Genomic DNA, 17,500 nt, shown 5'->3' with positions numbered 1-17,500 from the left:
CTACGGGGAGTTGCTGAGGTACAATAAACATTACCCCGTAGAACACCCGACAACTAGAGAGAATCGAATAATAATAAAAATCATCATCGTCACTATTATTACGATCATCATCATCATGGTTTGGAAGAATCTGTTTTGTACAGTTTTACTGCATAAATGGTTTTCTCTTTAGTTGCTATTACTATTATTCTTGAGCTGTGCTTTAGATTCCAAATAACAGAAAAAGAAATACTGTTACAGTGAGGACACTCGAACCATAACACTTGATATTTTTGTACATTTTTTTAGTGACTATAGAATGTGGGCTCGTCCTTTTGACAAGAGTATTTAATGTTTTTACACTTACAAAATGCTATACGTGTGTGTTACTATACATCATAAGAAGAGCCTTTATTTCTTCGTCGTCGAAAAAACAATGTACACAAAAATGTCAAGTGTTCACGATTCAAATGTCCTTACTGTAACTTTTTTTCTATTTAGCTGATAAGCCTTCTGTTGCAAAAGAGGAGGAGAAAAAGGAAAACAATCCCAAACTGAGATTTATGGGAGGACAAAGACTGAACCAGTCCAAATGCACAGAAGACATAGCACGCTTGTGCCCTGAAATCCCCAAAGGAAACAATTTTGCTCTTCTTGTCTGTTTGCAGGAGAAAGCTAAGGTAAGAAGTGTCGTAGCTGTTCAAAAAGTTGAGAACCTGTGGTGGATTTTGATGATGACCTTTTAAAATCTCGAGGGTCTCCCTGTAACTGCAATAAAATGAGTAAACAACAAGTTGTACAGTACCACTCGAAACTATTTGTGCATTTGCCATGGTTCTGACAAGGTGAAACTGCAGATTCAATCTCCAGTTTGACTGAGGTAAAACCTTGTCTACGGTAACTGAAAGGTTTCACTTAGATTTGTTCTGGTTGATTTACACTGCTTTTAAGAGAGGATGCAGTATGGCTTTTGCTTTTGCTTTTAGTTAAGGCAGATGCTATCAAAGAAATCTGCATATTCTTGCGGATTGATTGATTGCATCAATAATTAATATGCATATTTGCCGTATTTACAATCTGCAATGGTAGGCACATTTGATTATAATAAAGTCCCTTTAGTAAACGCATTTCTCGTTTTTCTTTTTCCAGCGAACGTCAAGATTTCTAAAAATTGTTCGAGATCTGTTCAATGCTGATGGTATAAAGATCAGCAGAAATTCTATCAAGAAATTTACACGTGTTTGGGAAATCTCTTGTCTTAAGCCTGGTTTACACTGTGGCATTAGCATAAGCATAAGCTGTGTAAACGGGGAGTAACACAAGCATAAACATAAGAATAAGAAAAAGGAATCGTTTCCATTTTCTTATGCTTACATGTATGCTTGTGTTACAGATCTATCCCCCCTTACCCCTCCAGGTAGCCCCCTCCTTGAATACCCCTTAAACCCCTTAATATTTTGAATCAAAAATGATCGTAATTAACAGGCGACAAGGAGTTGCTTAACAAACTTCGGGTATACAGTTACGGTTCTTCGCAGGTATAATATTTGAGTCATTGATAAGGTTTAGTTCAAGGTTGGAGCTTTTCAACAACTATCCCGTAAACATTTCTACGTGTATTAGGAAAGGATGCAAAATTTGAAGCGCCCTTGATTCTAAGTCATATATCTCCTGTCGGACTGCACTGGTGGCGACTTAAGTTACGCATAATCCACACAGTTTTTTTTAAGATTTCCCCCTTTTATGCCTTGTTCATCATGAAAGCGTAAAACTTACAAATTATTAAATGTAAAGATGGAAGAATTACGCATGATGAAAGGTAGTCAATATTCTTTGTTCTCAGCTGTCACGGCGTAGTAAGACGAACATAAAAGGCTTTCATGACAGTGTGTTTTGTTGCGTTGGTGCTTTGAAATTCAGTTTGCATATTCATTCTGTACCTTGGGGATCCAGGTGTGATAACATTTTAACAGCATGTGCTGGATCAGACAAGAGTATAGGTTAGCAGGCGATATTCAAAACGCAACGCAGCCAACAAGCTTGGGGGAAGCCACTGCGCAGACTTAACCGCACCACATAGGAGTGTTCCGAGTTTATTGACAGTCAACGAAGCCCCAACCTCGACTCCAAAGGGAGGGAGGGAGGGAAAAAAAGCAAGTTGTAAACCACACTAATATATTGAGTGCTAAATGCGCTGAACAACAGTCTGAACATGTTAAGTGATTTCTAAATACAGTAGAACCCCTGTAACCCTAAGGGAAATGAAAAACTGTTCGAGTTAGCGGGGTTTCGACTTATCGGGTTCGATTAAAATATTCAATTTTCCAGGTTAATAATTAATAGTTTATTGCTTTTAATTTCAGCACTTCCGTAAACAATACAGTACAAATTAAACTTATGATCGGTAAAATTAATAATTGTCATACTTGATCTGTTCGTTGCACTATTTAAATCAAATTGCTGCAGTCTTTGTTCTAATGTTAGAATTCTATCACACGATAAGAAAAGCGAATGGGATATCTCAATGGGCATCCGTGGTGAGAAATTCGAGTTATCGAGGTACATTTTGATCAAGGGAAATGAAATTTAGTTCGAGTTAGCGGGGTTTTCGAGTTACCCGAGTTCGAGTTAACTGAGTAAAAATGATAGAAAAGTTGGGTCAAATCCAAGGGAAATGAGACTCAGTTCGAGTTAGGGGGGAGTTCGAGTTATCCGAGTTCGAGTTACCAGGGTTCTACTGTAGTTTTCATATGCTTTTATAGCTAGACAAATGTCTGCTGGCATAGCTAGTCAGAAGAGCTGTACTACGAGAGAACTTAGTGTTACATATGTCAACTCTTAGCCTCGAATAGAGCTTTGAACAAAGCGCCAATGCCGTGGATCTCACTAGCCTGCTAGCGACGACAAAGCCGTGAAGTTCAAAGCAAGAATACAGTAAATCCTTGGTATTTTCTTGGCAACTAGACAGCACAAACGCTACAATGAAAACAGAGCCGCCGTGAAAGGGTTACAGATATAATATTGTCACAACCATTGACTACATTTTACTTGCACGACAGTAAAATTGCGTTTATTTCCTCTGTGATTGGACGAAAACTTGACAAGCTGTCATGTGAACTAAACTTTTGGAACGCAAACTCAAAAACAAAGAAATTGAATGTTTGTCTCCCTTCAGACGTGACAGTGTACATGTAAGTGAATAATCAATAACAAGACTTTTCACATTCTCACTTGTTGCAGGAAGATGACTTGACTGAGGAGTGCCACCATGTAAGCTGAAAAATTGAAAAAAAAGTGTTTTATTTTACCTTGGCTTGAATTTTAATTAAACTCTTTCTCCCCTGAGGTGTTCCCCCATTGATGAGTAAAATTGTCTGGCTGTTTTCATTGAATTCACTACATTTTAAGAAGTTATGATCTGTTTATTTCTTGGACCTGCAATTTGATGTTCAAAATACCCGAAATGCGTTCTGAGAGAAATGTTTTATTTTTCAGATGTTGTGGGAATACAAAAGGACGTTTTCAAAAGATGCAAAGTTTGAAAAATCAGTTGAAGAAAGGTTTTGTGTTGCTGATTTAAAACTAGTAAGTGATATTGTCATCCTATAATGTTTTTTGATTATTTCTGTCGATTGCCATATTTTTTTCAAAACACAGACAATGAATAGGCCATTTCCGAGTTCATGTTTACCTCCTCTTCAAGGCGAGTCTAAGTGCAAAGGTTTTGTTATGAAAATTAAGTTTCATTCATATGTAAAGTAGAACTAATTGCCATCACAAAAACTTCGCACTTACAACTGTAGACTCTCTTTGAAGAGGAGGCAGACATGAACTCGGAAATGGCCTATTGAGCGAGACTCAGCACGGATTCCTTTGCATTTGGTGCTGAGTCAGTAGTAATTTCTGCACTTGAAAATTAACTTGGCCAGATATGTGATGTCCAGAAATGCCAGTGATAGGGACCTTAATTAATTAAGCAAGGGACTACGACAATGGCCGCTATGGGAACACACTTTCTCATCTTGACAATGATGCAAAATGATCCAATTTGAGGTTGTGTGGAAGACGAGAGTACAATGTACCTGATGATGAATTTTCAACTTTCTTTCCAAATATCCACACCGTTCTCACCAGTTTTATTCTTGGAATGTGTGCTCACACTTTCCAAGCCGAGCGACTTGGAGTAATCGCATTTAATTATTTTCAGTAACAGGAAATAATAGTTTTAGACAATGTTCTCGTAGCTGTCATTGTCGCCCTTGCTTGAGGTCCGTAATAATTAGATGCACTCAGATTTTAATAAGCACCAAAAAGTGTCTCCTTGTTGTGCGGCCAACTTCAACATCACTCATGTCTCGGAATACAGACAATGATAACGTCACAAAATGTCTCCCAAATGTTGTTCTTCAAGTATAGGTAAGGATAAACTACTGCATTTACTCTGACGTACAGTACCGTGCAAATGTAAGATGACTGTCCCTCGAACCTCGATCCGCAAAACTCGATTCTCAATCCTCGATTCTCGAAAACTTCGAGGATTGAGGCTCGAGTCGAGTTTCGAGATGTTCGAGGGCTTTCGAGAAATTTTCGAGACAATTTTCGAGACTCTCTAGTGGAGAAAACAATGGAGTTTTCGCGTGATTAATTTTTCACACATTTCTTCCTGTCTAATTTTATACGGCCTTTATTTTATCTTACTGTTGGTTTCCATCATTTTTTGCGTTCGTCTGAAACTCTGGCAAGGCATGTAAGTGTCTTCATTGAATTATTTTGCGTAATTTTGAAAAAAAAGTGTTTACCCAGCGTTGTAAGTTCCACAATATCATCAATCGGTGGCTTTGTGCCCGTGTTGTTGATTTCAACTTGAATATTTAATTATTTAGCCCTCTGCCATGTATTCACACAGAAACTAGTTAGACAGGATATTTTGCACTTCGTGCCCCCAAAACTTATATGGAATGAATTTTTCCATACGAAAACCTTTCGAAACCGTTTAAACCGTCTAAACGTGAGCTTGCAGTATGGTCAGGTGATACTGGTCAGCAGATACCTTGTTTTGACGTGTGTCAGTTAACCATACATGTAACTTTGATGTTCTATTTCAAAAACGGGTGTGAGTGTTTCATCAGGGTTTCAGAGACGTATCCAGGTTTTCAAATTTGGGGGTCCTCTGGACCCCTTTTTGAAAAATTTGCATTGCAAAATTTTGGGGGTCCAGCTAATTAATATTCAAGAATTAATATTATTCGATCTATTGCCTCTTAATTACTGCTGCAGTACCCTTTCAGATTTCTAAATTGCACAAAAATAAAGTCTTATCCCTCCCCACGAATATGTACTTAAATTATCAATTTCTTTGAAACTGTTATGCCCATTGATTCATCGATCAAAATGTATGGGCTGTCAAAGCTCCGTCGATCACTAGAAGTATTTAATTTAAATATGCATCTCGTGATTTATGGGCTCAAGTGATTACAGTAGATGCTTTGAAAGTTCTCAAAATTGCACAAACCGTAGGCAAGTGCAATTTGAGATCTTTGGGACCATAAATCATGAAATGCATTATCAAGTTCTTACATTTTTGATATAATTTTATTATTATGCTCAACAAAATTTTTGTGTTTCCATTCCTTATTGCACTTAAAGCTATTTGGGCCTTACTCACGCATTGGCCATATTGGCCACAGACAATAATTATTATAGATTTTGTACCCCAAACATTGGGTTAAAATATTTGGGACGAGTTGTGGTGGGGCAAAGCAAAGTTCTCAATCCCTCGGGATTCAACATGGCCGCCGTGTGATTAAGGCCCATTGACCAATCAGAAATGTGATATTCTTTTGAGAAAATAAGAAATTAATAAATAAGTGATGTTTTCTCTTTCTTTCATTGTTTTTCTTTTGTAGTTACCCGAGTGTAAACAGCAGGGGAAGATTATTCCCTGTCTTTTAGAGCATCGGCAGAATTTAACCACGCCCTCCTGTAAACACATGATGACCAAAATGCAAGCCATATTTTTCAGCGATTACCGCTTAATTGAAAGGTTCTTGGAGGATTGTTCTGCAGATATAAACCAGCGCAAATGTGGTCGAATACAAACAGAGGACATTGACGAGGTACATTTACTTGCTCTTTATTCCCTGAGACGCTCAAGAGGCTCAGAAATAACTCTTGCATATTGAATGCAGCAAATAAGAGGGATAATTAGTGACTGGTAATGCAATTTTCTCTTAAACAGTATGCAGAGAAAAGCTTGCTCACTAACTAGGAGCAAGTGGGTATTCCTGTAGGACTAGTGGATTTCATCCTACTTAAGCTGAACGGGCACATTCAGGAAATTTTTGTGGAAATTAACGCACAAAAAATAAACTGAGATAATTAAAGACAGATCCTTCCAACCTTAGATAAAAGTTCATTTTGACAATGGCAACTGTCGCTTAATCTACTCGAACCAGCCACTACATGTACATGTAACTTCAAATTTTATTGAAACCCCTGCACTGAACAAGTTGGTAAAATACATATTATTCTTACCAAGCCATCATAATAAATTAATTCCAAAATAAGAGGTTGGAAATACCGTTTCTGACAATATATATTTTTTTGTGTTATGTGGGAACTTGATAATTTTTGTGACAGTAAATTTGTTTTATTTTTTTTTGCTTCTCAATGACAGACCTTTTTATTGGTAATTCAGGAAAATTTTGTGTTATTAATTTAAGCACCATAAGAGAGATTAATAATTTTTGTGAGCTACATGTAGTGTTTTGAGCATTAGCACTTTGCTCTGAGGAAGGGCTATTGCTGGAGATGTCAGCTCACAGATTGCACAAAAGATTATTGAAAAGTGTAATACATCACGCAAGTACTGTATAAAATTATCAGGTATACAGTGTATGCCACAATCATTTCTATTTTTGAGAGCCAATCAGAATTTCCTAAGTTCAAGTGGTAGGAAAACTGTGGTAATTGTACGAAAAATTTTTCTTGAATTTTTGTGAATGAAACCATTGCTGGAACCATTCATTTTCTTGCCATGGTTTATGTGTTTCACTACTCCCTGCCGCAGCACTGCAGTTTCTTAGAAACTAACCCCTCCATGTGTTAGTGCCAGACCTTATAGGTAAATTTGGAAATATGCTACACTCATTGGATGATGAGCCTTCATTGTGTTCGACAGAACGCAGTTCTAATGCAGACTGAATTGAGATTTTTTGGGACAACCAGTCGATCTTGAGACTCCAATTGTGCCCCCCACAGAATACAGCAAGGGCAAACATGAATGACATCATAGCCATTGCTATTTGTGACCCTATTTGGGAAAACCTTGAGCTGTTTTTCACAGCAACGCATTAAATAATTTTGTTTAATTTGCTCCAAGAAATTGAAAACCAATTCAGATTTTTGTGTAGTAATTTGTTCCATTTTGCTCAGCAAAAGAGGGTGAAGAAGGAGTTGAACTGAATTTGAGTGTTACGTTATGCTTTTCCGTGACGTAATTGTGTTTGTATCGTACCTTGTTTGAAAGTTCTCCCAAAATGAAAAGACAAAGGATATGTGATACAAGTCTCCGATTGATTTATTACTTTCCAGCTAAGACACTATAACACTTTCCATAACCCTGATTTTAGTGGATGTTGCCAATGCGTTGAAAAGCGTTGGAAAATCATTGTGAAACAATTATCATTTTAATGAACAAAATTGCCAACGATCGATGGGAAACGTAATTGCATTATGAATCATTGGCAAACGTTAGAATGCATTGTAATGCATTCAAACTGCGTTGAAATGCATTGAAATTTCATTAAGCCTGGTTTCTCCCAAACAGAATCACATTTTAACATACCAAACCTACCATATTCGAATGCACTCTTTAATCATCTATGATTACTGCTAGTTGCACATACATTCTTGACATGCATGTTGTGGGAACTGCCCCTGAGCCAAGCAACATCTGACAGGAATTGTCTTGATTTTAACCTTGTATTGATTACTTTTATCCTCCTAAAGAGAGCGTGATTTTGTTTATTTGCAGGAAATCCATTCTCAAAATGATGTGCTTGAATGTCTTGAGGAACATCAAGAAGACCTTGCACCAGATTGCCAGAAGCAGATATTCCGACTTGCAGAGTTGTCGTCTGATGACTTCCACCTCGATAGACCATTATACTATGCTTGTATAGATGACAGAGAAAGGTTTTGTGAAAAGATACCATCTGGTGAGGGTAGAGTGTACAAATGTTTGAAAAAACACAAGAAGGAAGAGACAATGAGTGATGAGGTAAAAAGAAATTATTATATAATTGGATAATTAAACGAGACTTACCTCTAAGTTGAAGTTTGATTGAGATTCTATCACATGACAGCAGAAGGCAAGGAGATCACATGAGAGAGCATGGTGCTTGCACGAGTCATTTTTTAAAGACATCGAATGGTAGTGTCAAGCATAATACACACAGCAGCAGGTGCTGACAAAGGGCGGGGAAGCCAAGAAGCGGCGGGCATGTGATTTCCTTGCCTTCTGCTGTCATGTGATAGAATCCCAATCAAATTTCAACTTACAGGTAAGTCTTGTTTAATTATCCAATTCTATCACATGACCAGAAGGAGGGAGATCCCATGAGACTTTAAAGCCCTGATTTGCCCTTTCAGACAGCATAAGGTGGGTAGAGCCATCAATAACGACAAGCTGTATTCATACCTGGCCTACTTTAATTAAATAACAATTGCAAAAATAGCTGATTATTATACATTGCTGCTGAGGAGCGCAGAGGGAGGCAATGCTGGCCTCTTCTATTTCTGGCCTATAGTTATGTTGACTCAGTAAAATGTTTGTGCCAAATGCCAACCAGCCTTGGCCATAATCTTGTGGATAGGGACTGCCTTCACCCCTGCTTTTGATGCAGAGGCTGCCCTGGTGCTGTGCGCAGAGAACATTGTAGTGTCGATGCCACACATTTTAAGAGTGGCTTTAGTCCATCTTGAAATGGTGTCCCCAGATACAGGTTTTTAAGGCTGGGCATAGGTGATTAATAACGTAGTTTCACTTCCCCTGAGTTTCCTACATGTATTATGGTGGATATATTCCCTTAAGTGTGAAAACAGGCAGGTAGTCAGATCTGGGGGGTATCTAGCTATTTCTATCCTAGTATGTGGCGGCCCAGACCTGCTAGTTTTGGTATGTTGCGAGACGTTGAAGGAGCATAGATCTTCTTCCATCTTCGCATGCTGAAGATCAAGCTGGTGAATAGATTGGCCTTGTTGACATGAAACTAACAGCAGCTGCATAAGAACTTTGTAAGTTAAATCTTTGAGTGATAATGTGCCATTAGGATAGTACTTAAGGGTTTGAACACAGTTGATACATCCCAGATACGATTACAATGTATATAGTAGGTAGATGAGTTTCAAAAACACCTTTCATAAATCTAGTAACTGCGGATAATTATTGCCGAGCAGACTGTGTTCAATGTAGAGTATACATGTAAGTAAGACCTTTCTTGTAAAGGGTAAACAGAAAGTTCAGCACATCATTTAACAATGGGGCAAGGTGATCCACCTGTCTCTCACTAATAATTATATAGATTTAGCCAAGCCTAAAAGCGGAGCTCCCTGGTTATTTATTTAATTGTACTTCCTTTAGGGTTTGTAAAAATAAAAGGTTTCAAATTGTCCGCGTTTCGATGTTTCCGGTTGCTGCTTTGATAATTAAACCATTTTCTTTCCTTTCTTCTAGGGAAAAATTCATTGCCTAACTAGTGAATTCCACGGTAAATTTTGTGCTAAAAACCGATATCACATGAATCAGGAAGCGATGAGTGCGACATCAGTTTTTCCAGTGAAATTCACTTTGTAATTCACCAGTTTGGCAATAATTTTTCTTGAACCAAATGAGTTTTAAAAGAAAACAGGCACACCCTCAGCGAGCGAATGGAAAAGGAAAAGAAGCCATTTCAGAGTCAACTGTCAATAGCCAGCGAATAGGAATCTTGCTAAAATAAGAAGCCATAAAAACAACTTTGTCGGTTCAAGGTCAAAGAAGAGTTTTACTGATGTACTTTATTCCACTTTATCTCTGAAAACAAGATCGTTCACATTTTGATGTATTTCATTGAAACATGCCAGGTTGGCTTGATAGAAGAATCAGCAAACTACGGCAATGCAACCAAGAAACGACGAACTTCAAACACGATCTGCTCCAGCACTTAAAATAATAACATTTGGGTGCTTTAAACAAACTTCTGAAAACACAAACTGGTGAGATTTCCCCCTAATTTTACGAAAACTCATTGCGAATACGTGTTTAGAACATAAGGGCAAGATTTCCTTGTCACTGTCGAGGCACAATGAAAACCAGGTGGGCAAACGGATTAAAAAAGCACTTGTTCGCTTGCATTTTAGAGGAAAACAAACAAACAAATCAACTCTTTCTTTATGTCCAAAAGAGTACAGATTAATTCCAGTTGACAATAAAAATTCTCATTCCTGAATAAAGGGCTTACTGTATTTTGCGAAACGAAACCAAAAGGAAATGAAGAAACATGTACTGAAATGAACATATCAAGTATCACAACAGTCAGATTCCTCCGTGCCATAACCTAATCAAGGAATAAAACAGCAAATATGCAAATTCGAAAATCTGTATTTTGCGAAACGAGCTCTTGGAAGACTGTAACGATGTGTGACCAATCTCTTCCGATTCTTTGACCCTTTTCGTATATACAACTCGATGCAGTGATGATTTTTAAACCTAAGCAAAGAATAAAACAGCGCAATTGCAGAATATGCAAATTCAAAAATCTGTATTTTGCGAAACGAGCTCTTCTGAGACTGTTTGGATATGTAAATCATTTCACGGCCGGTTGGGATTCTTAACAGTTGTTGTTGTTCTGTTTCGTTGTATCGTCGTGTTTCATTGGCCCTGAAAAGCCCCTATGGGGAACGGTCAATTAAGTACATTGTATGTATTGTATTGTATTGTTATACACTATGTTCTACACATTCTTGCAGAAACATTTCAAAGCAAAGAACGCCGCAAGTAGCTCAAGTATGTTGATGTGGGACTGGGCCTCTGTCGTGTCCACCGACCTCCTGTCTTTCTTTCACCACATACAGCCCTCCAACCCAACTTTGAAGCATCGGATTGTATAATAATTATGCTAGGGTTACTTTGAGAAATGTTGGGCTTTTTATCGCGTGGCATGTGCAAGCCACCACCGAAGTTCTGTCAATGCCAGTGTGAAAAAAAAAAAACCCTTTTGGCAACTACGGTGCTGTACTTGTCGCACTCCAAATGCCAGTAATGTAATGGGCCATATTCTGCCCCTGGGAAGGTGAAAATCAAAATGCCAATAAACTCAGCTACCTGTCGTGTGGTAGGGGTGGTTTGCTGGAGAAGCAAGTTGCAACTTGCGAAAAAAAAAATTTATTTTGGTTTCTGTGGGTGCAACTGTCATTTGTGCAAATCAAAGCCGAGAAATGTCAGTCTCTTGAGATGGCAAATTAATACCGATTTATGAGGGTGTACAAAGAACCTTAAATGCATAAACATTGTTGTGGTGTCATCGTGGTTGGCGCTCCTGAAATGTGTCACCTTGAAGATATGAAGGAATCATCGATGTACCCAGAACTACGAGCACACTGGCCAGACCACTGGAAGACAAGTGTACTGAAAAATACACTGTACTCGCCTTCAAAACAGAACTTTTGGTTGGAGGAGTCAATGGGGACCGTGTAATAGGCGTCTTTCAGGTCCACCGAAGCTACTGTGATACTCTACAAGTTCATTAAACTGTTTCAGGTTTAGGATAGTAGAATGACTGCCATCCTTTTTGGGGTGCAATAAGATAGTACATACAAAATCGCCCTTTTCCGGAGACGACGGTTCTATGACACCTTTAATGATAAGCTTATCGATTTCAGCTTGAACAGAAGCTCATTCTTTAGCATTGAATGTACTTGGTTTATGAGAACTTTGTTGAGGCTTAATATCGCCTATAAACTCTATTTTAGATCGAAAGTGAGGCCTTCCCACTGTGCTAAAAGGTTGCATAGTCTACCAGCTTGAAAACTGGTTTCCTTAGCAAGCCTGTTTTTTGAAAAACACCGCTACATGATGACATGACGAGCTTTTCACGTACCTTGAACTTTGGATACTGGCCGCGGCCTAAAAAATGCGAATTTTTGGAGCCCTGGTACTGGTAGGGATTAAATCTGTTGTCTTCCTGGCAAGTGAAGGATCCATGCATGCAGTGTGAGTGAGGTCTGTACATGCCTCCATGACCAGTCGACTTGGAGGGGCGCATTTTCTTCGTCAGGTTGTTTGTATTGGTGATGTCCTTGGTGAGCTTAGACAAATCACCTGAAAAGAAATTCGGACGTTCCCACGACCATGCTACAGACAGAACCATAGTCCTTGTGCAACTCTTTTTCTTTGCAAGCTGCCTTGCGTGGCTTGCTTTGTGATGGCATTGTATGGCCAGAGCGATAGCATCAGTGACCAATGCCAGCAATTCACAATCCTCTGCATATTTCTTCATAACTATATCTGCTGCTTTGCATGGTAATCGTACAACCCATAAGCGTGCTTTGGTTCTTTTGGGAGCCACCATCCTGCCTTCGCACGGACACGGATATTTGGTCCCAAATCAGTGGATCTACCTTGGGTGTGTGCAGGCCCTCGACATTTTTGGGGGGCAAATATTGATCTAGCTTTGTTTTGAGCATGTCAACGCTCATTTTATCCTTGAGAAGAGCATTCATTAGCTTGGCCAGCTCACCCTCGATAACAGGGCCTGTTTTTCCCTTCAGGTTGAGGTCCTTATTGCCTCCCTGCGAGGCTTTTGTTGCCTTATCCTGAGTCGCAGATTCTCCTCTATCAGGTGGGTCGTGGCAGTCAGGTTTGGAGCTGTGATTGTCCCAGCTATAAAGCTGCCTGGTAATATTGCCATTCATTTGCTGCATCTTTTTATCAGAAATAGGAACTTGTCGAGCTGCCTAGGCCTGCATGTAGGCGTGGCACTCAATTCTGCGGTCATATTGTCGAAGTCATCCATACTAGAAAACCCTAACTGTGTTATGGTCTAAAGCGTAAATGTGTGTCAACCATGTGAACACAAAAAACCTGGAGACTTGAAGAACTGGCTACGTTTGTTGCTCCAGAAAGAAGATTTTTCAGTTTTAGTTTGTTGTACAAAGTAAAACGTCTGATCATGCGAAGCGCAAACCGTGCAATGACTTGAGCAAGTGCCGCCATGCTATCTCATGGGATCTCCCACCTTCTGGTCATGTGATAGAAGTAGTGTTGTTATTTTTCGTATTTCTTTAAATTTGCTTGGAGCAGCTAACCATAATCATAACTTACAATACTTTTATTGTACTTATGATCAGCAGTGAGTGTTGGCTTTTCATCTTGTAGTGTCGAGAAAAGTTGAGAGAGAGGCAAAAAGTGGAAGCCAAAGACCCAAAGGTACATGTAGATGTCTTGCTTGATATGAAGGGGGAAAGGGAGGAATTAATTGTTCATGTGCATATTTGCAACCATCAAAATAATTATGAGGTTTAAGGGCTGACACACACAGTTGCCAATACAAGAATAGCAGTAATGACTGGGTATTTGCAGGTTTTTGTTTACCTTTGTCCCAAGAGTGAAGCCTAGTACCGTTTTCCTCTGGGCACTACTAAACCATGAAATGGCAAATCAGCGAAATAGCGAAATGAAACACCGAAACACCAGGTATGACCCTACCGTACATTGAATACTAACCAACAAAGGTTGGATTTTAGGCCTAAAACGTTATTTAATCTCAAAATCCATTCTTTGTTGGTTAGTTTTCAATGTATGGTGGAGTCATACATTGTGTTTTGGTATTTTGTTTCACTGTTTCGCAGTTTTGTGGTCTAGTAATGCCCTTTTCTCCCCTTGCGTAGCTTCTCAAATTTACTGTTATAAATTATTTCTAGAAGTACATGTAGATAAAAGTGGTGTTTCAATCCTACAGTGTAATGAGGGCCCTGAAAGATTTGAAATCTTGAAAACTAATGGCAACAGACATGAACAGCATAATCAAAATTCTTAAAGTGCCCCAAATCATGAAAAAGTTCTTTTAATTTTTTGTGTACTGGGGTAAATTTCTTTAGCTATTGCAAATAATTATTTAGTTAATATGTTTTTCTAATATTATTTCACTTCATTTCTAATGTGCCATGAAACTCAACAAAACCAGAAGTTGTTTGTCTGATTGCTGAGCTGGCAGCTTAGACTGTCTATCCCTGAGGTCACAAACTCTGCTAAACTTTTTGAAAAGTGAAACGAAAATCAAGTTTTCATGTCATTGTAATTTAAGGCCATTCGTGTTACCTCTTTGAAGTGATAACAATACTAATAATATGTTTTATGGACTTTCATAATCCAACGGCCAAAACGGGTCAAAGGCAATCAAGTTCGTACTCCAAACCTCCAGTTGATGTGTTTGGCAGTGAGTTCATGGGGTGCAAAACAAAAGTTTTCAGTCCCTCAGGACGCAAAATGGCTGCCATGTGAAAAACGCCCATGGTGTGGAAAGTTGACATTTGTTAAATTAAAAATAATTTATTGAGGTTGGGGCCACTCATTGGAGACTACAGAAGAATATTTAACTAACTCAACATTTTGTTTGCAAGGCCAACTATCCATTAATGAAGAACTGCTTCAAGTTTTATCAACAATACAAAGAAGAATATCAATGTGAAAAGGGGAAGACAAAACATGGAACCCTAGCTAATATTCTTATTTGCCTGGAGAGAGCAGTGCAAGAGGGTAATTGAAGTGCATAATTAAGTAATTGAAGCTTTTCATGTTCAAAGAGAACAACCTTCCCTTAATCAACAACTGCATCACGTAAATCTAAAACTATCCTTTTAATTCTCACATTGTCATGTTTTATGTACATTCCGTTGTTACTGGCATACAGTAATTAGCACTTTTTCCAACTTAGAAATTCAACTTAACGCTTTGTACGTTAATCAACTGAAGATGACAGATGTTTCTATCGAACATGTCTTGTAATTTCAAAAGTTTTGTCGTTTTCTTTAAAAATCCTTTGTAATAATTATTGCTTGTGATGCACAATGATAGTTTGGTTCTTCTTAAATGGAAAAAACACTTTTAGCAAAGACTTTTTAATCACTCACTGAAAAGCTATGTCCCATTAAATGGTTTTGGTTAAAACATTGTGGTGAAGATTAGCACTATTCAGGCATACCATTAATTTTTATCAAGTAAACGGTAGGCGTTCTTTCCATTTGTCACTGTCTTTCTCAAGTTTACCTGGGCTGGAAATTTTGCATGGTGAAAGGGAATTCAAAACATAATTAAGTGAAGTATGATCATCTGGTTGATTGTAGTCCTGAGAAGGACTGTTTTATTGATGACATTGCCTCGGCTGATGTTTCGACAAGGTGGAAGTCAGAGTCGAAAGATGACTTCCACTCAGGTTGTTCAAACGTCAGTCAATGTAATCTACACTCACCTGGATAATGGTACTTCACTTAAAATAACAATGTGACTCCTGGGCTTAAACCATTTACGAGTATTCAAAACAATCACTGGTTCTCTTTAGTTCACATCCACACAGGACTTTGGTCAGTGGCAAGTCTTACCCATGTACGTGTACCACTGACACCAAAGAAAGGGTGACATCTCTTGTACCTTTTACATGATTGTATTTTATCCTCGTCTTCATAGGCAGGACAATATGCAGTTTGCCACTGTACATGTATACTCCAACATGCAACAACATTCGCTATATGTGTGCCACTGTATACGACATAATGTGATAAATGGTTTGCAACCAATCTGTAGAGACTCCAACAACAATGATGTATTAATACATACAATTGCTGGTGGACATGCAAAAGGAGCTAATGAGAGATCTTGTTTTTGTTCACTAACATGGCTGCGATGACGTAACGTGAAAACCACCAATTGATTCCTTGCCAGTGCCTGTTGGTGAAGAAGCCTTTTGAATATTTCTGGTAGTAATGCTACCATAAATGTAATTATTGCTTTGTTTTTTCTCCTACCATCTCCAGATAGAAAAGTGAGTCCTAAATGCCAGGCTGAATTATTTGATCTCCGGCAACAGTTAATGGAAGATTACTCCATCAATCCAGTGGTTGTTGCGAAATGTGAAGTCGAGCTTGAGCAACACTGCAAAGTTGGCAAGGATGGTGGAGGACAGACAATTGACTGTTTGATGGATCTTGCTGAAGAGCATGAAGGCAAAGACAACACAATAAGTGAAGGCTGTTTCAAAGCTGTAAGTTTTTATCAACTTAGTGAGAGGAATTATCCATTATTCTAAAAAATGAAAGGTTTCGTGAACATGAGATGGTGCATAGCTGACCAGAAATAAAGTGATGTAATCATCTTGTATTTATCTTCTGAGACGAAGAAAAGATAATTACTGACAGAGAAGGTGCCAGATTCCTAATTCGACAGGGACATTTTTATGGCCAAATTGAGTTCTTTTGAAGTACATGTATGTTACTCATACTGCACCTTTTTGGACATTTGGACTGTAAAACATTTCTCTCTTTTTTAGAGCAGTAACATTGCCATTATTACACTTTGGTGCTCGAACTGCAAAATACTTCCATAGCCAAAAGTACAATTATAGAAAAATTGAAGTCGTATATTTTGAGGTTTCCCATCCAGATACTAACCCTGCCGGTCAGGGATTAAATTTTGTCGTGAAATGCTGTCAGACGCGCAGAGGACACGCTTAAACTTGCTGTGAAATAGAAGTTGAAGCATACTGTAGTTCATGGCTGCCTTGAAATCAATATTTCTCGATTCCCTTCTATTTTCTTCAATCTTTCTCAATTCTTTGATTGCACGTGGTGTCACAGTGGCCATGTTGGTGGGTTTATAGTGCAAAAGTCTTTTGGGAATTTGACTTTTATTATTATGCAAATCTGAAGTAACATTTTCTATTGTTTTGGCACCAACATGGCCATGTTATCATGTGACTGCAATCAAAGAATCTGGGTTTGGTATAAAATTCTTACTAGTAACTACATGTCTTCTCAGGGAGCTATTTACCTAAGACATCCACCATAAATTACATTACATTTGAAATCCTCCAGTAAACCTGTTACCATGGAGTTGCACTGGCAAAAACACTGTCAACCAGTGCAGCGAAACCAATCTTACCCTGTGTAGATCTCTTTGACTGTTCAGTTGAGACATTTAATAGTTTAGCTTTATTTATCAAAGGGTCCCATTTGTATGGACCCCTAGACTTTGCAAACAACATCTTTGATGAAATGATATATGAAATGGATCATATACATGTATGAACTGCAGATATGAAATCAAGTGAAGCTAGTTATGACCACAACTTTTGCAATTGCGTAAAGAAGCCTGAAAATTTCAGGACTTCAACAGGTTTTGAACCTGTGACCTCGCGATACCGGTGCGACACTCTAACCAACTGAGCTATGAAGCCACTGACGTTGGGAGCTGGTCATTTGTGGGTTC

The 17,500-nt window shown here is 38.5% G+C and overlaps 1 protein-coding gene across 1 annotated transcript in view; it reads left to right on the top strand.

Annotated features, from left to right (window-relative positions):
• LOC138018414 (Golgi apparatus protein 1-like) overlaps positions 1-17,500 on the top strand; it is a 57,459-nt gene that overhangs the window by 1,851 nt on the left and 38,108 nt on the right. The window contains exons 3-10 of the mRNA XM_068865032.1: positions 481-659; positions 3,220-3,249; positions 3,475-3,564; positions 5,886-6,095; positions 8,015-8,260; positions 13,397-13,447; positions 14,641-14,776; positions 16,051-16,277. Of these exons, the coding sequence (XP_068721133.1) occupies positions 481-659; positions 3,220-3,249; positions 3,475-3,564; positions 5,886-6,095; positions 8,015-8,260; positions 13,397-13,447; positions 14,641-14,776; positions 16,051-16,277 (1,169 nt within the window). The remainder of the gene's footprint in view (positions 1-480; positions 660-3,219; positions 3,250-3,474; positions 3,565-5,885; positions 6,096-8,014; positions 8,261-13,396; positions 13,448-14,640; positions 14,777-16,050; positions 16,278-17,500) is intronic.

Source organism: Montipora capricornis, chromosome 10 (assembly GCF_036669925.1).
Source record: "Montipora capricornis isolate CH-2021 chromosome 10, ASM3666992v2, whole genome shotgun sequence".
NCBI lineage: Eukaryota > Metazoa > Cnidaria > Anthozoa > Scleractinia > Acroporidae > Montipora > Montipora capricornis.
This window is presented reverse-complemented; position numbering and strand designations above follow the sequence as displayed.